The sequence below is a fragment of the Nomascus leucogenys genome, chromosome 15, assembly GCF_006542625.1.
Source record: "Nomascus leucogenys isolate Asia chromosome 15, Asia_NLE_v1, whole genome shotgun sequence".
NCBI lineage: Eukaryota > Metazoa > Chordata > Mammalia > Primates > Hylobatidae > Nomascus > Nomascus leucogenys.
The window spans coordinates 90,811,200-90,833,551 of record NC_044395.1 but is presented as its reverse complement, the minus strand read 5'-3'; the positions used below and the strand labels follow the sequence as shown (position 1 = coordinate 90,833,551).

At 41.7% G+C, this 22,352-nt stretch overlaps 1 protein-coding gene across 3 annotated transcripts in view; it reads left to right on the top strand.

Moving 5' to 3' along the window:
- MPPED2 (metallophosphoesterase domain containing 2) overlaps nucleotides 1-22,352 on the top strand; it is a 207,912-nt gene that overhangs the window by 159,464 nt on the left and 26,096 nt on the right. For 2 of the 3 annotated variants that reach the window (XM_012502891.2, XM_030829238.1), the window contains exons 5-7: nucleotides 11,879-11,994; nucleotides 15,185-15,298; nucleotides 17,947-19,311. In XM_012502891.2, the coding sequence (XP_012358345.1) occupies nucleotides 11,879-11,994; nucleotides 15,185-15,298; nucleotides 17,947-18,065 (349 nt within the window). In that variant the 3' untranslated portion in view covers nucleotides 18,066-19,311. Of the gene's footprint in view, nucleotides 1-11,878; nucleotides 11,995-15,184; nucleotides 15,299-17,946; nucleotides 19,312-22,352 lie in introns of those variants that run through there. The other variant, XM_003254365.3, reaches the window with a different exon arrangement.

The window sequence follows — 22,352 nt, the reverse complement described above, 5'->3', positions numbered from 1 at the left end:
GAATTGAAGGGCAGCCTAAGCTTTTTACTCATTCCTCTGATTGTGTGTACTGCCAGTTTGCAGTCACAGTTTTCTCACTTTACTAAATCGGTCTGGACTGAAACTAGTCGTTTAGAGCCAAAATGGTAGATAAATGGGGGCTAACACTTTAACTTACATCTGACCTCCTTGTCACTTATTCCAATTCCCCCGAGCTTTCAAACAGCACAAACAGGCCACGGGGACAAGAAATGACATGGGAATTAGAAGACACTTATCAGAAGGTGCTTTCCTTTTATTTGCAACTCACACATACAGGCCTTTGTTTGACAATCTTGCTAGAGCCTTAGGAATTTTTGTCTTCATTCCACAGGTAAGGAGACAGGAATTCAGAGAGGGTACTTATTCAAGGTTATATAGCAAGTAAATTGGGAAAGTCATGACTAGAACTTCTCCTTTCTATCTCCCAAGTGAACGTCTTCTTTTTATTCACAGTTGGCCCACCCATATCAAATGCCATCTTCCATTGCTTTGTGACAGATCTACTCAATTCTTTGGTATCCACAACCTACATCTGAAAAGTAGAGAAAAGGTAAATTTGGAGGTGATATGAAGTGTGGAGAAGATAAGTTAGGGAACAAATACCAAAAGGTTGGTGATATTAATATCTATAATGATATTAACATTCATAATGATGATGATAAGAGTCACCATTTAATTTTTAATCTGTATAGGCAGCCTGTCTGCTAAATGTATTACATATATTATCACATTTAATCTGCACAACACACATGTATGGTTGCTATTTTTATCTCCATTTTATAGATGAGAAAACTGAGATCAAACAGATGAACTTGTCCAAGGTCATATTGCTAAGTAGAAAGCAGCTGGAATTTGAATCCAGACCTAACTTGTAACCCTCTTAACTTAATCATTGCACTACAAAGTTCTGGTTCATGCCAACTTAGCTTAGATGACCTTAGACAAGTCGCTACAACTTCTATTTATTTTTTATTTTTAGAGACAGCCAAGGCTGGAGTGCAGTGGTGTGATCAGAGCTCACTGCATCTTCAAACTCCTGGGCTCAAGAGTTTGAAGCCTCTCAAGTAGCTGGGACTACAATCATGAGCCACCATGCCTGGCCCCCAAAATCCTATTCATGTAGACTGTTTTTCCCAAAATTAATACTTTGCTCACCTCTTGGTAAACTGATAAATATGAGAATTATTTGTAAGCAGCAAAGTGGTATACAGATATATAATGCTGTGTGCATTTAAACTGAAATTTCTCAGTCAGATGAGAGGTATATACCAGCCACAGAGTGATGTCTGGCACTAAGCAGGTGCTCAATAATGTGGCTTATATTCATTCCATGAATGAATTTAAGACTTCCATTGCTGAAGATGCTTTTTTATTGCTACATATGGAAATGGGCGGTAGAGAGAAAGAAGGCAGGCCGTATGTCATCATCCTGAGCAAAAGTTCCCAAACCCACTGATTTCCCTACCCCCTTAATATTCTAGGGCATTAATGGGATGTAGCTAGGGAAGAAACCGCCTTAGAAAAAGTATAGTCGAAGTAGATGTTGAATTCTCCAAATTCTTCCATCCATGCTCCACTTGCATTTAGCCATCTGGAGAGTTTTACATTGAATAATTTTTTTTCCAAATGATATATAGTCATTATAGAAAAAGTTAAAAAAGAAAAAAGAAATAGAAAGGGAAAAAAATTCACATCACCCATAATCCTTCCCCTCTCCCTTCACCCCCATAGATAACCTAACCATTACGCATGTCCGTCTGTTTCTTTTTCTTCAAAGCGTGTTTTACATGCTTGAATTCATACTGATACACAGAAGGTAATACTTTACTTTTCCACTGACCGTCAAGGAATACATATTTTCTCATGAACTTACAAACTCTTCATGAACATTCATCCTTAATTCAGCTGACAAATACACATCTTCTCTGTGCCAGGTGATGGGGACACAGTAGTGAGCCAGACTCATTGAGTTTCCAATTGACCTTATGTTTAACGGCTGTATGGTATTTTATTGTCCACTTATCAATTGTCCCCTTTGGGTCTATTTTTTAGGTAGCAGGCTTTCTTACTAGGAAAATGCTCCTCAACTGTATCCCCTTGATAATGCCCTAGAATATTAAATAGCATACGAAAGAAACCAGTATTAGCAACATAAATGTGTAACAACATACACACACATACACATTCTAAATGAAACCAAACATAATAAAATTGTGAATTCTCCTGTATTTGGGGGCAGAGATTTCATCAGTTCCTACTTGTTTATTAACATCAATTCTTGAGAGTTCACTATGTAACAAGACAAAATCCAGCTATTCCCAAACCTACCTTTCCTCTTTTTCTTACTTTGTTGGGAAATCTAAGTTAGAAAAACAATCTACCTGCCTGGTTGCCGTGACATGTCTAAAGGGTGGAATGGGGAAGAGGAGGCACAGGTATTCTCTGTGAGTTTCCTGAGTACTTGGCAGTATTCCCACCTCCTCCCCTGTCCTGTTCGTCCTGTGCTCTGGAGCCAGCCAGGCATGTGACACACGCCACCCTTGCAGGCTCAGTCTCTAGTAGGATGTGGGTTTTTGTGTGTTGTGGTCCTGGTTTCAGCTGCAGAGCCTTATTATGGAGTGTATAGGAGGAAATGGAAGGACCTCCCTCCCGCTCACACCAGTCCTGTCACAGATGCCCCAGGTCACCTCCTGGCCTCAGGGCCTGCCTGCATTTGGAACTGCTGGATTAATTTTCACATCATTCTGATGTTCCCCAAGCTCCTCTGAAATTAGGTTATTTAAAAAAGAAGGCCAAAGTTTAAAGACTTCTGTCCAGGGCACTGCTACCTATGAACTGGCTGGCTATGGATTTGTTCTGGAAACTGTATTCAATTTCATTTTCTCAGCACCTACCATGCCAGAACCTGGCTCATTATAGGCATCCAGGTGATGTCTGTTGAATGAGTGTATACCCTGGGAGGTACCTTACTGAGCCCATCCTCACTGGGCTTTCAATCCAGTAACTGTGCACTTCACAAAGAAAGGGACTGGGACTTATTATCCGGGTCTCCCTATGATCAAGCTTAGTGCCTGTCACATACTGGGCATTCAGAAACCTTCTTAGATGAAAAAAATGAATTCTGCATACCCACACAATGGCATATCATTCAGCCATAAAAAGGAATGAATTTCTAACACATGCTACAGTATGGAAGAACCTTGACAACATTATGCAGGGTGAAATAAGCCAGACGCAAAAGGACTATTACTGTCTGATTCCACTTATGTGAAGTACCTAGAATTGTTAAATTCAGAGACAAAGTATAATAATGGTTACTAGGGGCTGGGGGAGAAGGAATGGAGGAGTTAGTGTTAAATGTGTACAGACCTTCTATTTAGGATGATGAAAAGAATTTGGAGATGGATAGTGGTGGTGAAAGTAATCGAAAGTAATGGCAAAAACCGCAATTACTTTTGCGCCAACCTAATACTTACTGCTACTGAATTATAGCTTAAAAGTGGTTAAAATGGTAAATTTTGTGTTGTGTATATTTTACCGCAATAAAAAGACTGCCACGAAAAAAGGAAAAGGGAAGACAAATATCCCTTTTCTTTGTGTCTACTTGTCTCCATCTGTTAAGCCTCCCTTTTTCTTTCAAACCTGGATAATGGGAGCTGTGAGATTCCTCTTTGAGGAATTCTCACTGCCGAGGATTGGACATTAGTGCAGGTCCCACTGGGGGCTGCTAAGTTCACCGCCTTTCCTCTCGTCAGGGCCCCAGGGCTGAGCAGGACCAGCCCTCGTTTTAACTGAGGGCACCCTGGTACCTTGTCCTTTGATTTCTGCAGCAGCAAAACAAAGAGCCACTTATGTAAGCACCAAGTCATGTCCAAAATCTGCCTCCCCTGTCCACCAAGACAGAAGTCCGGCCATGATCTTTCCTCTGCCCCGTCAGGCTCTCTTTGCATGATGGATGGGTGTCGCGTTTCTTACAGCCGTGTAGAAGGAAACAGATTGAAAATATTCCCCTTCCTGCTATGAACTTGTTTACAAGATTAAAGGCAGGTATGCTTGAGAGGGCTGGGCGTACACTATAAGATTATTTTTAATAATTCAGAACACACCAAGTTCGAAAACTGGTCATGATGTCTTTTGTTTCTTGGTTTCTACAGTAAACTCTGCTTACACCACCTCCTTTCCAGCAGGGGAAAAGAAAATCGGTAACAGAGGCTTCATGCTGACACTTGTTCTTTATTAGTTACAAAAAAGGGACACAGCGGGTGTGTTTGTAAAGATGTCCACGTGTGCTGCCTGGGTTTAAGAAGCCCCCATGAGTAGCTCATGGGGTTCAGGTGACCACCTCAGGCACAATTTGTTCCTTTCCTGTCCACGACACACAGACCACATTATTCACCCAGGCCTGCCCTTTATCAAAACAATATCTCTTTTCATCCCAAGGATCTCATAACGAAAGACCAAACTACAAAGTCGTAGTGAAGAGATGGGACCAGACAGCTGGTGAGAGAGAAGCCAGCACTGCCCTTTGGAGGCAGCTGGGCCGGTGGTTTGGGCTAGCCAGGCTTCCCAAGCAGCTGCACAGGGGTGGAAATCTTGCCCTGATATTAAGTTTTCCTTCCCTCTCCTAGCTATGTCAATTGGTGTGTGTGTGTCTCTTTGCTGCACAAGGTGTGAAGTTGCTCTGTGGAACATCTTTTGAATTGTGCAGAAGAGGAACTTCCAGGCTGCCCAGAGGAGGGACTTGGGAGTTGGGGGTGGGGTGGTGCATTGCCTTCCTAAACAAATGCAGAGCTAAGAAGGGAAAACGAGGCAGGGAGGGGAGGGAGCAGGGGCCAGGTGTCTGCCTTTCATCTGGATATTCAGGATGACACATCTGGTGCCAGGGAAACTGCTATTTCTAACTGACGGGGAAGCTTTGCAGTCAAGGGAGGGCTGAGCTGTCAGGTGAGCTAGAGAACAAGAATTATCACGACAGCCTCATGGCATGTGAAAGGCGCTGTGAAGTGCAGTATGATTTTAACCAGCAGTGGTTAAATTAGCTTCTCTTGGACCTGGCATGATGTGCAGTCGGAGAGGGACCGATGGCGGCTGGGAGTGCCAGGCGTGAAGAAGGTTGCAATTCAGAAGGGCTACCATTTAGAAAAGAAAGTGTATGTGAAAATTGGCTCCTGGTTTCTGAGTTTTGCTTAATAGAGGTGCCAGGCAGCAGTGATGGCATTAATTAGTAGCTTGTCAATTCCTTCGGTGAACCTCTCTGCGCCCCCTATTATAAATATTCCAAGGACCCAAAGTAACCCCTTGTCTGAACTTCGCCAATTTAAGATCTTGTCAAAATCTAACCACCTGTACTAGCTGGCTAAGCAGCCTTGACTAACTGTTTTGCCCTGTGCTCTTGCATTCCACAGGATTGTCTATGCAAGACTGAGCCAGTGAGGGAGCGAGCAAGTGAGCGAGTGAGCGAATGGCTTTCTGAAAAACTTCCACTCAAAAGTGAACTGAGGAAGTGCCTTTTAATAAGTAATCAGCCAGAGGAAATCAGGCTCTGTCTAGCCATCTAGTAATGCTTGCCTATTCACTGGGGACTTTCAAAAGTCTGGGGCAGGAGGGTCTATGATTTGATGGACCATGGCTTGGGAAATTCTAGGAAGAAAAAAATAATGTGAGCAATTCTCTGTGTGTATGTATATATGTACACACACATGCATGTATGTGTTAATATATATCATATGTAAATTAAAAGCTGTACATTAACCCTCTGTGCCAAAAATTTTACAAAAGTTCACTCACTTTATCCATATAGGCAAACATTCTGTTTTTATTTGTAAAAACTGAAGTCCAGAGAGGCCAATAATTGGCCAGTCAGGAACTTGAACGTGGGTCTGTTTGATTCCATAATCCATGCTCTTAACCGTTGCCTTCAAAATAAGAATGGCTAACTTTTAAAGAGCCTGCAGGTGCTCGTTACGCTAAGTGGCACAGCCAACCTGCCAGCTCCTAAAATCTGGGTGCTATGTGATCTTTGCACTTTCCCCTTCACAGCTTCTGTGCCAAATCCGAGCAGAGCTGCCCCAAGGCTTCCAAGCTGTAATCCCTGCAGAACGTGCCCAGGAGACCATAGTAATAAGAACCCAAGTCTTTTTGATGCAACCAGCTCAGGACCTGTCTGTGCATTGAAAATTTGTGGACGTTGATTTGTAACACCAGGGCTGTGACCCTGAGTAGCCCACCTGAGGATAACAGGCACCAACTTCCTGTTTCCAAATCCTGCTTTCCTAGGACGCACCCAGCCCCCACTGAAGTTTGTGGGGGAGTAAATAGCTATTCACCTGTCCAAGCCTCCCTGGATTTATGGCTTGGCAACTCCCTTCTGCCTGCACCACTGTACTGTGTACTGCAAACACAGATGACCTTTGCAGCGATTTCGTCCCAACTTGCTTCCATAAAGAAAACCTGTTTTGTATTGACATTGTTTGGAGTGAGTTCTGCCTATGTTAACTCCCTTAGCCCCTGCCCCTGGAATTTCAGCCCAGGGAGGCCAAGTGCTTACAATTTCAAGAGCAAGGGGGAGGGTGCTTTGAAAGCATCCCCAGCTTCCATGCATCTGAGTCTTTGGTCCAATGGCTTCAGGCGGATGGAGTTGCTCCCCTTCCTTCTAGTTTTCTAATCTCTCCCTGGAAGGGGAGAGGTTGCAGGCTCAAACTGGCCCACTGGCAATAGGGTGCTTTGTGGGACATTTTCTTACAAGTTGGTTCCCATGTGGTATTCGTTAGTCACAGCTAATTATTAAGTCCTTTGGCTGAAGCAATAGACATTGTTCCCTTGGATTCCCCCCCTCCTCCTTTCCCCCCTCACCCCCCATTGCTACACAACAAAACCCATTGTGGGGCTCTGAAGGTTGGCTGTGCATGTATTTTCCAGTGAACCCCTGATGGGCTCACTGCTGGGGTTTCATGTTTCAGGTTGAAACTCAACTGGATAAAGCATTATTCATTGGCACTGACACATTCAGTGTTCTGCTCTGTATAGATATTTCTCTCACACGAGACTTGGTCCCTCACAAGCAGTTTAGGTAATTCACTGAGAGCAATTCACTGCAGTTACTCAGAACATGGATAATCTGCACAGAACTATAAAATATTAGGATTTTTAGATCATGGAAAGATCAAGTGCCAGATTTGGCCAGCTGTGTTCAGAGGTGCAGGTTGGAAAGGAGGAGTGAGATGAGTGAGTAAGCAGGCTCCAAGTTCCTTCTTCCCAGTCCCCAACTTTGCATTTGCCTGCTTTGTGCATTGCATTTCTGCATAAGATTTCTACAACCTAAAAGCAATCTTGAAATCCAGTAACTGAGTCCACTCACTCATTCATTGCTCAGGTGAGGAAACTGAACCAGTGAGGACCTTTTGCTAACCTAAGGTTCAGGTGAGCCAGTGAATTAATTTCAGCATGAGAATTAGCACACGCATCTCCCCACTTCTGTATGCCCCATTTGTTATGCCACGCTGAGGTAATTCTGGAATCCATCAGTGGGCTGCTTTTCCCATTGCCTGCCAATGTCTTGTGGAAAGACCTTACCTAGAGGATTTAGAGGACTGGAAAGCCCCCAGAACAGCCATATCATACTATGTTTTTATAAAGGCCACCTCGGTTGCACAATTCCATGGCACCTCTTGGAGCTGTACAGTACACAGACTAAGAGTCTGTATGGAACAGCCTTACTTTTACTTTACATATATGAGAGCAAAAACTGAAACTGGGCTAGTAGGTTTTGGTCAGCATTGTGCAAGGGAAGAACCCAGGCTTTGGAGCCAGCAGATCTGGGTTCAGATCTTGGCTCTACTACTTACTGGTCCTGGGAACATGGACAAGTTACTTGATATCCCTGATATTCAGGTTTTTAACTAAGAATAGAGCTGACAATACCTGCCTTAAAAATTGCTGCGAAGAACTAAATCCAATAACTTATGTAAAAGCTCTGCATAAAAGCACATCAAGGCCATGATAAATGGTTTTTTTTTTTCCTGGAATATAACTGTTCTTCTTCTCATACACATATGGATCTAAGTTGAAATAAAAGACAGACATTGTTAAACTTCATCCTTAACTTGGAAACTTCTGGATTTTGTCACAGCTTAACATTAACCAAATGAAATTTGGGGTCCCTATAAATATAGACCATAGGTTTGTCTTATCCTTTACAGAGCACTTATAAAACTGAGGATTTCCTGGGGGAATATGGCTGTGGGGTTTTAAGAGAAAATTCTGCAAGGGAAAACAGGAAAGACTGAAAAATTTAAGCCCTGTTCCTTTGCCTCTGGAAGCCCCTGGGTGTCCTGTGGGTTCAGAGGTTGACTATCCTCGCTGAAAGCAAAATCAGATTCCCTCGTTGTAACAACTACCTGAGTGTGCTTGAGACTTGTTAAAACCCTTCTTTATCAGACGTCCAGATGAGAACCATAGGCCCAGAAGCTTGTTTTCAAAATCTAGCAAAACAGATGCTTTTGCTTGTTTTTCTCTGTCTCTCTTTGCCCAAAATGCTCACTGAGTTTTCATTGGGTTTCTAAGTTGCCTTTTTGTTTTGTTTTTCCTTTTAAAATAAACCTTAGAAGAGGGTCACTGTAAAATGAAGGGGAAGGATGGGCATCCCAAATGAGAAAAGCTGTATTTTAGAGTCTAATAAAAATGTTTAAGAACCTGAAGGTGAGGAATCTTAAAGGACAAGAGAGAGAAAGACCGATTCATTGAACTCTAAAAGGGTCTACCTGGCATTATCCCCAGGCCTCCAATGCCAGGTGCCTCCCAAGCAAATTGAGGTAGGAAAGAGAGCACTACCTTCTCCTCTCTAAAAGCACTGCATCTAGCTGAGCAAGGCAGTGTGGCTGTGTTGACTGACCATGTGCCATATGTCAGCTGAGGCCCAGGGCCACTCCCAGTCCCTGCATTTTATAGGCAGCTAAGACATTGTAGGTACTGTATCAATTTTCTATTTCTGCTCTATCAAGTCACAGCAACTTTAGTAGCTTCTAACAACACATATTTATCTTACAAGTACGTTGGTCAGAAGTCTGACATGGGTCTCACTGGACTAAAATCCAGGTGTCAGCAGGGCTGCATTTTTTTTTTGAAGGCTCTATAGGAAGATCTGGGTTTTTCGTAACTTTTCCAGCTTCTACAGGTTGCCCACATTTGTTGCCTCCTAGTCTCCTTCTTCTGTGTTCAAAGCCATCAATAGCAGGTTGAGTCCTTCTCAAATTGCATCACTCTGATCTTCTTTTCCATCTCCCTCTTCCACTTTTAGGGACCCTTGGGGTTACACTGGGCCGACCTAGATAATCCAAGATAATCTTACTATTTTCAGGTCATCTGAATTGCATCAGTGACCTTAATTTCCCCTTGCCATGTACAGTAACATTCACAGGTTCCAGGTATTAGGATGTAGACATCTTGGAGTGGAGGAGACATTATTGCTTACCCCAGGTACATACAATAATTGTATATATTAGGACTCTTTAAGTTTCAAGAAACAGGATCTAACTAAAGTTAATAAAAAGAACAAGATTTTATTGGCTCTTAGAAGGAAAAGTTCAGTTGGCTTCAGGTACAGCTGGATCCACATGTTCAACATCATTAGAACCCTCTCTTTTTTGTCTTGGGTTTCTTTGTGGTGATTTCTCAAGCAAGGGCTATCTATAGGACAGATAAAATAGCTCCCTGGCAATTCCACGCTCATATAATTCTTAAGATTCAGGATCCCAGAGAAAAAAACCATGACCTTTTCTCAGATAGCACCAGCCAAAGCCTGAGGGTGACTCTCATTGACACAACTTGGGTCATGTGTACATCCCTAAGACTCATTCTAGAGCAGGGATGGAATCAGTCTTACCAGAAGCACATGTACTGAATGGGAAAGGGAGTGGTTCTCCAAACGAAACTCAGATGTTGTCACCAAAAGACGGAGGAAGGATCTGAACAGACAAAAGCAATAGGTGTCCACTCCACTATGTTATTACTGGATTTCAGAGTCATGAAATTGATATATTATTCCAGTTCAGAGCTCATTAGGCTTCAAGCAACAAGATACCTAAACTTGAAAGAGTACAGAAGAGTCTCACCCAGAGCAAGGAGTAAATTAATTCAGATAGTATATAAGAAGAGGAATTGCATGGTGGTAAACATTGATTTTGGAACCAGACTGCCTGGGTTTATATCCAAGTTATTAATTGTGTTTACCTAACCTCTCTGTGCCTCAGTTTCCTTATTGTAAAGTAGAGATGAAAATAGTGCCCACCTCATGAGTCTGCTGAGAGGCTTAAATGAGTTAATACAAATAAAGTGCTTAGAATGGTACCTTGACACAGAAAAAGCATTAAATAAAACAATATAATTATTCTTCTCACATTCTTATTTCTATTATAAGCAAGCACCCCGGGCATGGCTTAAGGACTTGGAAAGTGGTTAGGAAGCAAGTCTGATACTTTCCTGGTTTCTCCTTTTCTGGCTAGGGCTACACAGTCTCTTCTCTCTGGAACTTTCTCCACCATATCAGTGTGAACTGAGGTTTGCACGTATACCACAGATTTTTGCATGGCTTTCAATGACCATTCTTCTCCCTCTGGTCTTGACTATACATGTCCACCACCAAATGAAAGTTGTGTCAATGTTTCTAAGTTCGAATTCTTGAAAGAATCTGATTAGTCTGGCCAGTGACTGGTTTTAAATAAGTGTGCACTCCATTTGATTAGCTGTGATTGACAAGGTTAGGGTCACTTTATACACAGGTTTATCTCTTTCATTTGGCATGGAAGAGGCAGGTTAAACTGAAAGGGTAAATTGGGCTTGGCCAGAAAATTGACCAACTTGTTTGTTACATGTATGCCTTAGCAAATTAGAATTTACCCACAGAACAAAATAGAACAGTTTTAAAGAATACTGATAAGATCTAGATGTTTGGGAATAGGATAACACTGGGAACTACTTAGCTCTAATGTGATTTAGCCTGTAGTATTTGCAGAGAGAAATTGATCAGTCTCCCATTACCTGTATTTTAAATGGTAGAGACATTTTCAGCACCAATCAGAAATGCTCAATGGATGGACAAAGACTCATTCCCTTCTACATGAAACATCAATCTCAAAAACTCATTCCTGGAGCAGAAGTTCCTGGGATGGAAAAAGGCTCATGTTCATTGTCAGAAAAGTGGATTCCAGAGTGACCAGGGATGTCCCCAAATCTTCCCTTTGGTGGCAGAAGAAAAGTTCTACATTTACTTTCTGTTTACCGTGTTCCTTCTCACTTTTCAGAGCCCCCATATTTTTTTCAGAAATCTCACTCCAGGGTATTCAAATCTTAATGGACAGAGGTGTCTGTGTCAGAGCCCTCATCATTTTCTCCAAGGACTTTAGTGAGAATCTTTCTGGAAAAGTAGAAAGATTTTCTCCTCCCTCCTCACTCCTCCCTCCACAGTGATTGCGAGGGAGAAGGAGTACTGCAGAATTTCTTAGCTGTGAGGCACTACAGGAAGGGTGGAAATGCTTTGGATCGGGGTTGGGTATCTTAGGAAGCACTGAGATTTGGGGGAAGACAAAGCATTGTCAAGATTTTGATAGAGGCCTGCTGGGAAAGTCTCCACTGTAAAGGCTCCTGTGCCCCTTTCTAGTGGAACAATTCGTAGGCTCCACGCTTGCTTTCAAATGGATTGGTTTTGAAGCAGTCAACAAAAAAGCATCCTGCTGCCAGGGCCAACCATCAAAAAGAGAAAAGAGAGCAATGCAAACCGTGGGGGAATGTGCGAGAGAGAAATATTGCAGAGCGGAGCCGTGGCTCTGCTGGCCTGATACCATGTGCATTATCTCCCCCAAAGGACCCCGTGGTTTAATGGATGGGGCTTTAACCTACCCAGAGGTCAGTCTCTGCTGGACAAGTGGAACCTCATCCCTGAGGGCATTGACATACTCATGACACATGGACCTCCTCTAGGTAAGTGAAGCAAAGGTTGTCCTTTGTCATCCAGATGCCTTTTTTTCCAGGCATAATGAATAATGCTTCAGGGACATAATCATTTTCCTCCAAAAAAAAAAAAAAAGTGAATACGAAAAGAAAAGTCAATGTCTTTAAAGAAACTCAGTATGATAATTAAACTCAGCAGTTCTGCTGGGCTTACAGGTGTTCTTGAAATTAAATTTTTTGATTTAGTCAAGTCAGGGAAAAATCAAATGAGTATGGTGCGCCACAGTCTTTTGAGCTTGATAATTTATTTTAGGAACTGTATTCACTTTGGAGTAAGGGGGTGGGGTGGAGAAAGGAAGGAAGATACGGACCTCCCAATCACAGGGCTTTTGAATGGCAATGAAATGATGGAAATTTTTTATTCAAAGGAGCTAATTTTCCCTTTCCATATAATGCTGGAACCTGGAAGACCTTTAAAGTTTAACATTTGAGCTGATAATTTTAGAAAAGAATCATTTTTTTTAAGCTGAGGTGTTTCAGTAAGAACTTACACTGAAAGTTACTTAAGGATACTTATCCTACAGGCACATGGAGGCTGCATCCAGATTTATATTGTCTGTGTGCTTCAAAGCCTACCCACTGGTGAGCCACATTATGGGCCAGAGAATGATCATTTGACTTATCTTCTTCTAATTTTTCACGAACTTGTTATCTGTTGGTTTAGCTACAGAACATTCTTCAACAAGGACTACCGCCCTGATCCCACATCTACTCAGTACTCATTATGCCAGGACCCTTTCTAAACAACTAAGGTGTGCTCAAGAAATTCAGATGTTCCACTTTTAACAGAAGACTTCGATTTTTCTTTCTTTTTAAAATTGTGGCTAAACACACACACATACACACATATAACATGAAATCTACCCTTTTAACACATTTTTCAGTGTACAGTGCTAAAAGAGTTTCTTAATCATCTTGGTTTGGAGAGAGGGGAAAAACACTTTATACAAATATAAATAATTTCCACAAATTTTCCTGTGGTTGGGGGTTTTTATCCATGTTACTCTCCTCCTCTGCCATCCCTAAAAATAAAAAGAAAAAAAAGTAACATTCATTTCCTAATGCAAGTTTAATTTTTGTAGATATTTTCTCCTCCAAGGCACTTGGTGCTGCTCTCCTTCTCTTACAAGGGAAGTGGCCCATGTTTCACAAAGAAACAGTGGAAGTGAGCACCATGGCGGAGGCCATAGTGGCACATTTTAGTGATGGGGGAAGCAAGAAAAGAAGAGCCAGCTCTGTTGCAGACATGGGAATTACATAGATTTGCACAGGATCAGCAGTTCCTGACTTTTTTTAACACTTCAGAATCACCATTCCCCTGCTTTTTCATCATCTCCAGACCACCTCAACCCATGTTTTAAAATATTACACTTGTCAACAACCTTTATCAAGTAATAATTAATTAAGTTCCCTATTTTACAACCATTAGAGTAGCTACATCATTAAATTGCTAGCTAAATATTGTGATCAGCATGAGTTACCCAGTGAGAGCCTCCTACAGAGTTATCATTTCAGCTACCTTCATCCTTTTGCCTGAGCAGCCTAATTGGGTGCAGGCATGATTTCCCTTTGGCTATTTATTTCAAGGGATTTGGACATCTTCAGCAGAGAAACATTTACATGACTCGAGTATTATTTGGAATATAACTTTGAACAGAACAAACTCATCAAGTCATTGATTTTGGTATAAAAGCAAATGGCAATAAGAGTAAGTCTGAATTGTAGACTCCAAGGATTTCAGACATCCCAGGAACTCTTAATAGGGAAGCTAGCATCCCTCTCTTTATGGTAAAGGTGGAGTAAATGAGAGAGTGGCTGTGAGTGACACTACAGAGAGCAGAGTGACAGCTACATCGATGAGTTCCCAAATAAAAGGTCAGGCAAAGTCTTCATAAGGTATTGTTAAACCTTATTTAATACAACTATTGGGATTCTTGTGAAAACGCGACATTAGAGAGGGGAGTGGAGAGACTGGTCTTGAATTTCTTCCTGCTGGTGAGGGGTGCCACAGTGCCATGAGATTTCACTGTTATGGTATAAGCAAGATGCTTTCTCAGATGTTTGCATATGAAATGGAATATTTTCCCCCTTCAGGAAAAACACATGCATGAGATAATGTGCCAATCAATGTAGCTTAAGGATTCTGTCCCACCATTAAAAAAGTTTTGAAAACGCTGGATAGATTTTTGCCAGGGACCCCACTTTCATCTATTCTCAGACTCTCTGGTCACTCCTTAAACCCCAGCGAATGTGTCTTTACAGAGACACTAAACATTCATGTCTGCAGTTTGGCCCGACAAAGCAGAAAGCTGTTCCTTACTGCCCAGTTATTTCTAAATAATAGAAATAACCTAATGGCACTGTGGAATGGGTTTCCAGAGATTACGATTTAGCCTTTCATCCTACCTGCCTTCTTTATGCCCTATCCTGCTGAGGCGTATGGATTCCATTCCAGGCCATAATCATCCAGATAGCTGACTTTTGCTATAATTGATGTCAGTTTTTATGGATTTTCTGCATTAAGTGTAGAACTAAGTGGCTTTTACTTTAAAAGTAGTCAATTAGCCCCAGCTTGCTGGATGCCACCGTGAGGTCACATTTTTGCCTGTCGCTGGAGAGGACAGGACCACAGGAGCTACCTAGCTTTCCAAAGCTTTGGTCATCCGGAACCACAAGGGGTAAGACTTAGTGTATCTAAAGAGAGCTGGGTATCTTGTGACCAGTTTACAGGCAGCCCCTCGCAGTCCTTCTTCTTTGAATCATCTTAGAAGTAAACTGCTATAAGAAAGATATAATAAAAAAGAGAAAGTAACTGAATTGAGGGAGAAAGAGATATTATGGGACTGCCGGGAATAAATGTCATTGAGCTCATGAAGAAGATTTGAAACCCATGGCTGAATAAATCAAATCTCTTACAGAAAAAAGAAAAAGTTAATTAACAGGAAGAAAAAAAAATGGAAACCAAAAAAAAATTTCAAGAACCTAAAGAAGACAAAGTGACGAGTGAAAAGTTTCTTAAAAGCCATTGTGAGCTTTAATGGAGAGGCTAGGATTACAGATAACGTAATAAACCTTCTGTGAGTTATGGCTTCCTGAAAGTCTAAATGAAACCTTACCTGAAGAAAGAAAATTAAGTGTATTGATTGCATTTTGCCCTTAGGTTTTCGAGACTGGGTTCCAAAGGAGCTTCAAAGAGTGGGCTGTGTGGAGCTGTTAAACACGGTTCAGAGGCGAATCCGGCCCAAGCTCCATGTGTTTGGTGGAATCCATGAAGGTAAGAACAGCAGAAAAGAAAAGAATTCAAAACATTTTGTGTCCCGGTCCACGATCTCAGTCTACAACTAGGAATAAGTGGAGTAGTTGTTTTCAAACTTTTTAGCAGCAGGACCCTTTTATAAGATGAAGTCTTATGAGAAACATCTGCATATAAAGCTGATAAATAATTTATATGGACCTTCTCTCTTGTAAACAGAGTGGAAAGTAGGAAGCACGTCTGGTCTACTTTACCGCAAACCCAGTACTCCCCCTGGCAGCTTCTGGAATCTCAGGGCTTTAACGAGGAATGTTTGATAACCACTGCTTTAGAGCAACCCCAAGGTACACAAGGAGTCATTTTCTCCTTAAGAGAGTTGGAAGAAATGGCCTGGATATTAGAAGCTATTTTAAGCCTCTATAGTCCCCTCCTACCTGTAAATATTGTGTTTCATATGGAATTAACACAAAGACCCAGGAAGACAAGGCATTCTCTGAAAAATAGCTTGGGACATGCAATGAAAGATACGTAACAGAAGTGGCAGGAACCTGCACATTTGCAGGTAGACTTTTCCTTACTAACCTCAGAAAATTATTTCAGACTTCTCAGAAATCATCGGAGCTATTAGCTCAGGCTGAGGTTAAGCAGAATAATTAAATCTCTCTTAAATAGGAACTAGTCCAGTTGCCATTTTTCTGCCTTTCAAGGTAAGCTGAGTCAGGTTCACAGAACCGAAAGCCTCACAGGAATCTTCAAGGGATCTGGGTTTTCTCCGAACTGCTTTTTTCAAATCATGGGTAACTGGGCTTTGAGACAGACACAAAGCCCTCTTTCAGCAAGCCTAAGGATTTCTGTCCCTAGCAGACTTTCCCAGTTACACACGCTTGTGTGCAATGGCCGTGTTTACGTGGGCAGCCGCTATATTCTCTCTAGCTCCTGCTTATGGCAGCTCTCTGGAGTTATTTATGAATATGCAGTCAAGTTGAGGTGTTTAAGGCTGTGTGCCTGAGGAAGCAAAAAACAAAGTTAGCTTTTTCAAAGCCCACAAATCCAGTGGCTTCCTGGTTAGGTGGGTAATAAAGAGCATATTGAAAATCACCCTACTGAGGCCAGAGAAAATTCAGCTTGCTCCAAGGGCAGGCACCAGCTGAATGGGTGGAAAGCAGGGTGCAGCTCCCGGAGAGTGGATATCAGCCTGCCCTGGCTTTGAGCTGTGCTCACTGAAAAGGAGGGTACTGCCCTAAGGTATGATGGAGGGAACATCAGTGATGGGGGAGTGCCTGGAGGGGAGACTAGGGAGGTGGGACCTCATATCTAAACTCAGCAACATTTCTGGGGGACTGTTATTCTGAAAACAGGTCTGAATTCATGCAGCATGCCTGTGAGTTTGCATTTTATCTTTAAAAAAAATCATTAATTACCTTTAAACTAGCCAGACAATTGGGGAATTCCATTGAAGCCCCAAAATAATAAACTTGCCTAAAAGGGAGGAGATCATATTCAAATAAACTTGTCTCACTTTTATTCACTTAAGACAGCTGAAGAGGGCAGGAAGAGGGCAAATACCAACCTCTTGATGGAGAGAGATAACAAGACTTTATGACCCCAGAACTAAACAGCACAGATTTTAAATGCCTCTTTTCTTTTCTTAAGAGATTTTTCCATTGACCTTCATTAAGTTCTCCACAGGCTTTACTTGGAGAAATTTTAGCAAATGTAGAAAAAGGCCTTTTCAGTTACTTCTATATATCTTGGTAATTTTATTTTTTTCACAGCTATGTTTTCATACGCCATAAGAGCCTGACACCAACATAGAATCTTAGTTGAAGGGGCTATAAGGCAAATATAAGGTATTCAGGGAAATGTGCAAACTTGCAAACATGCTAAACATTTTATCATATTAAAAATTATCAAAGGAACATATATACCAAAGACCTAGGGAAACAGCTTTCTCCCAATAAATCACAAAAGGCTTATATTGCATATGGGAAGTGTTTTTGCTTGATCTCATATCCAGGTAAGCTTAGGAAACAGTGACCTACGGTGATGTTTCTACATATCACTTCGACATGTGATTAGTTGACACTTCTGAATGAAACGGAACTTAGTATTAAAGCCACACAATTCGAAAATCATGTATGGTTAACTTTCATAAAGGCAGTTAAGAGATTATTTCATAAATAAGTAAATTGAGTGTCTACATTTCTTAACTCTCAATGCAGTATCCTTTCCCCCCTCACCTGCCCCATATCCCACTTGGAATTTAGTTGTGTTTGCCCCTGAGGAGTAATCCTTATATTACTCATTTCATTCCCTAGAACTCAATAGTTAACACAAGGCTTTGAAATGAAAATCCTATTTTAAAAGGAGGAGAAAAGTTTTTCTTTATTCTCCCTAGTAAAGAAACCACAGCCCTTCTTCAACAAGTTTAGCATTTAAATAAAGAAAAAAAAAATCACTCTTAGTTGAAGGAGAAGATTCTCCCGTTTAAAGAAAATAGAGTAAAATTGGGCAGTAGCTTCTGAAAGTCATTATATCTGAGGAGGCTCAACTGAATTTCATCTCACTGCCCAATGACAAAAATTTTTTGTTTTCCTTGCCTGACAGCCCTACATTCCATCACTCTCATTTGTATATATTACAGTAAATGTGACACTCTCTCCCCACAGGTTATGGCATCATGACCGATGGTTACACAACGTACATCAATGCCTCGACGTGTACAGTCAGCTTTCAACCGACCAACCCTCCAATTATATTTGACCTTCCAAACCCACAGGGTTCCTGAAGCTCTGAATGCCCCATTGGAATGTGAGGGAAGGTCTATAAACTGCCATTTTTCTAATTATAAACTTACATTCTCTTACTTATTTACAAACCCTGTGAGTTCTTTTTGTAAATTGTTGGAACACAAATGATGCTAGAGGTTGTGCTTCTTATTTTATTTTATTTTAAATGGGGCATCCATTTGAAATCAGAGGAACATTGTGAATTTGTAAAATGACTTCTGTTTTCTCAAAGGCCATGCCATTGTAAATTGTTAGTGTTCACCAAAGGACAGCCAAGCTTTCTTTTAAAAAATGATAAAAGTCTTATTTTAATATGCTTTAAGCTGAAAGAAAAAAAATAAGAAACAGGCAGTGTTTTAAAAACCAACACAGATTTGCACAACTGTTTAAGAGTATTGTTTGAAATATTTTAATTTTCAATGTTTTGTTGTTGTTGTTTTCTTGGTAATGCTTCTGTTTTGCAGATGTGGTCCCAATTTATAGCAGTCTTCTCAGCAGAAGTAGGCATGGAAAAGACTTCTTTTCATACTCTCACTATAAAGAAAGCTGCATTGAGAAGAAAATGGCTGTCATTTAAAGGATGGTTTAGCTAGTGAGATTCCTATTGTGGTTATACAAGGTCTCATTGTTTGTTTGTTTCTTTTAAATTATTTTAGCTTTAAAAATACAGAAATGGAATCTGTCAAGAGCAGGTATTTCATACGGTTAAAAAAATGAACATGCAGACTCATTTTCAATATGGGTTTATATATATAAGTATTTTTTGTGTATTATGACTACGTTAGGAGTTTAATGTTGTCAAGGACAGTACAACTGCAAAGGGATGCTGTATAGCAGCACATCAGAAGTCGGAAGGAACTGACACATATTCTCAGAGCTCGAGGTCTTAAAGAGCTTGAGTTAAATCTAGGTACAGTTACAGGCGTGTATAGACTTAAATGGATGCAATGGAAGCTAACTAAAATAAGGCTTAGTTGTCCTTTCTATTTAAATACCCCGAATTGTCTTCTTACTTCCTTTCCCCTCTCCCGTTTTGCACTGTGTGTCGATGCAATCTTCGCTAGCACAAAATATTGTTGCTAATAGTCATTTCTGTTTTCCCATTGTAAATGCTGTTGAGCTTTATTCTATTTTATGTTACCTTGTTAATGAAATTTAGGAAAGCAGTTGTTTCTTTAAATTTATTGTGATATTCTATATCTAGCGGCCTTTATATGCAAATAAAATTGCAAGATTTTTAAATTCGTGCTGTTTAGAGGGTTCGCTGCTGGAGGATGGTAGTTTCGGCCCGGGGAAGGAGGGATTTATTCGTATGCAACATCAGTAATGCCTTTCAGAAGAATTAGAATAAGTGATTTTTTCCCCTAATTTTCAATAAATTTTTATTACCCACCATTCACAGGCTGGCAGATAGATCGATAAGGCACTCAGTGTACTCTTTCCTTCCATCATGCTGTCATCTGTCTTGCCTTAGGTTTCATCTTTGGCTGTTGTAATTTCTACAGGGACAGAGAGACTGCAGTTAAGGCTGTGGATGTATTTTGGGCAAGTTTGTGATAGTGAGTTTGGGGAAACAGTTGATGACAGAGTAATCACTGCACATTCTCATTTTCCCCAAGAGCAGTCACCATCTCCTCCTCACTGGATTTTTACTGATGCCCACCCACAAAATGCTTTGGCAACCAAGAGGGGATAGGCAAAAGGGTGGCAAAAACCAGAGAAAAAAAAAAAAGACATCACCCAGAAGAACCACTGAAGCAAAACAGCATAATCTTGGATCTGCAATGCACCCCCAAATCTTATGTGTCAGGGCTCATTGCATTGTATTCTGGATATATGTTCCTTCCTTCCTACCCATTGTGGATCCTTTGGTGCAATTTCTGAAAATCGTTCTTGATTTCAGTACCAGCAGAATTGAGAGAATGTTCTAAGCCAGAATTCCTGCTCAGATTCACATGTAACCATCTTGGTCTGTTGTAGTTGTTAATAGTTATTAAGTATCTTCGATGTCACCATAGGCTGTGTTGGACATTTGGGTCCAAGCTTGCAGAGCAGATGCTTGAGCTTCCCATGGGCTTCCCAGAGGGAGCTCATGACCATTGCAGCTAACGTGGACCGAAAGAGGTACTATGACAAGTGGACGACCCTTTTTTGACCTTCTACATCAGTAGAAGAGGGTGTTCACTTCAAGCCCCATCCTAGGGGGTTGGAGTGAGAGGTACGCTACTGAATGGAAATTTCACCTGGTTAGTGTACCAGAAGCCAGAGACTCAGGCCTCTGGCTTCTGGAAAAACAAGCCTCCTAGAGATAGGTGGGTAATCATGATCACAAGTATGTATGCACAGCCCTTGAGAGTACGTCTGGACACAAACTAATTGAGCTAAGCACTTACTAAAATTGCTTTCCATTTTGTGGAGGCAGGAAGCTACCCAGTGTACTAAATCTAGATGGCAGACTCATTTGTGGATAAAGCTTTCTTCAGCCAGTCCACCATTTCATATGCACGAACTGCCTCTGAGGGATTTGTAAACACTGTCCAGATGCCCAGAGCTTTCTACACTGGGCCTTACAACAACAAAATATTCAAAACAGCTCTTACAAATTGGGCACTTCCTATCCTTCCATCACCAGGCACTCTGTTGAACAGGTTGTGTATTTTGTTTCTAATCTTCACAGAATCCTGGGTAAGGTCATATAAGCCTCGCTTTACAGATAGGAAAGTAAGATGTACCAAAATTAAATAACTTTCCCTAGGAAAAATGGAAGGTTCAAAAGCAGATCTGTCCATAGCCCATGCCCTTTTAATCATTCTTTGCCTGGACTGGATAAGTTGATGCCCTCTGAGAGCTGATACAAGACTGGTGGCCGGGCACGGTGGCTCACACCTGTAATCCCAGCACTTTGGGAGGCCGAGGCCGGCGGATCACAAGGTCAAGAGATTGAGACCATCCTGGCCAACATGGTGAAACCCCGTCTCTACTAAAAATACAAAAATTAGCTGGGCATGGTGGCACGTGCCTGTAATCCCAGCTACTTGTGAGGCTGAGGTAGGAGAATCACTTGAACCCAGAAGGCAGAGGTTGCAGTGAGCGCTGAGAGAGTGCCATTGCACTCCAGCCTGGGCGACGAGCAAAACTCCGTCAAAAAAAAAAAGAGAGACTGGCACAAGCCTGGGGATATATCCTATCCCTCAAGTAGCAGCTCGCTGAAACACCCTGCAATGTGGCTCTATGACAGCTGTACATGGCACCTCATCCTCTCCACTGAGGCCCAGCACAGCACAGTGGATAAGAGCACAGACCCTTGGGACAGCGTGTCTGCCCACATACTGGCCCCACCTCAGACTAGTGCTGATTTCTTTGCCTGGGTACTCACTTTCTCTGTAAAACGGGGGTGATGAGGAGGAGGAAGTTGTTCTAAGTGCCATATGAGTCCATTGTTGGAGATCACTGTCTGACATCTAGTAAGTGGTGCACATGTGTTTGTTAAATAAGGTCACCCATGCTTTGTCTTTAGATTCCCCAGGCAGGATTCTGTACCCTTTTTAAAAAATTAATTAATTAATTAATTTTATTTATTTATTTATTTGACAGAGTCTCGCTCTGTCGCCCAGTCTGGAGTGGCAGTGGTGCAATCCCAGCTCACTGCAACCTCCGCCTCCGGGGCTCAAGCAATTCTCCTGCCTCAGCCTCCTGAGTAGCTGCAACTACAGGCCCATGCCACCGTGCCCAGCTAATTTTGTATTTTTTGTAGTGACAGGATTTCCCCATGTTGCCCAGGACAGTCTCTAGCTCCTGAGTTCAGGTGACCCGCCTGCCTCCGACTCCCAAAGTTCTGGGATTACTGGCCTGAGCCACCGTCCCTGTCCCTGGCTTTCAGGCAGGATTCTGTCTGTTGACTCTCCAACCTCAAAAGCAGCAGCGGTATTGTTTCTGAGAAAGTTTGTTTGCATTGCTTAGGAACCATAACAAGCCTCTCTTCATAAGGATAGGAAGAAGCCCAAGGGCATTAGTGGGAGGCGGATAAGGGAGCCTAACTTCCCAGTTTGGCTATCATTCTTTGCAAAATCACTTCTAATCTCTGAAGAGAAGGGGGTTTCTCCTCTTTCAAGTTGCTTAGAAGGGCACCCACAGATCTGCTTATTTCTCACAGCATCTCTCTGCCCTTGCAATCTTTCCTCTCCACCTCACCATCCACTTTTAGTGCAATTAGTGAATTCTTTTCTATCTGTTTTTCACACAATCCCCTTTTGTCTTATGTTGGGAGGTTGCTGAAATCCCTTTAG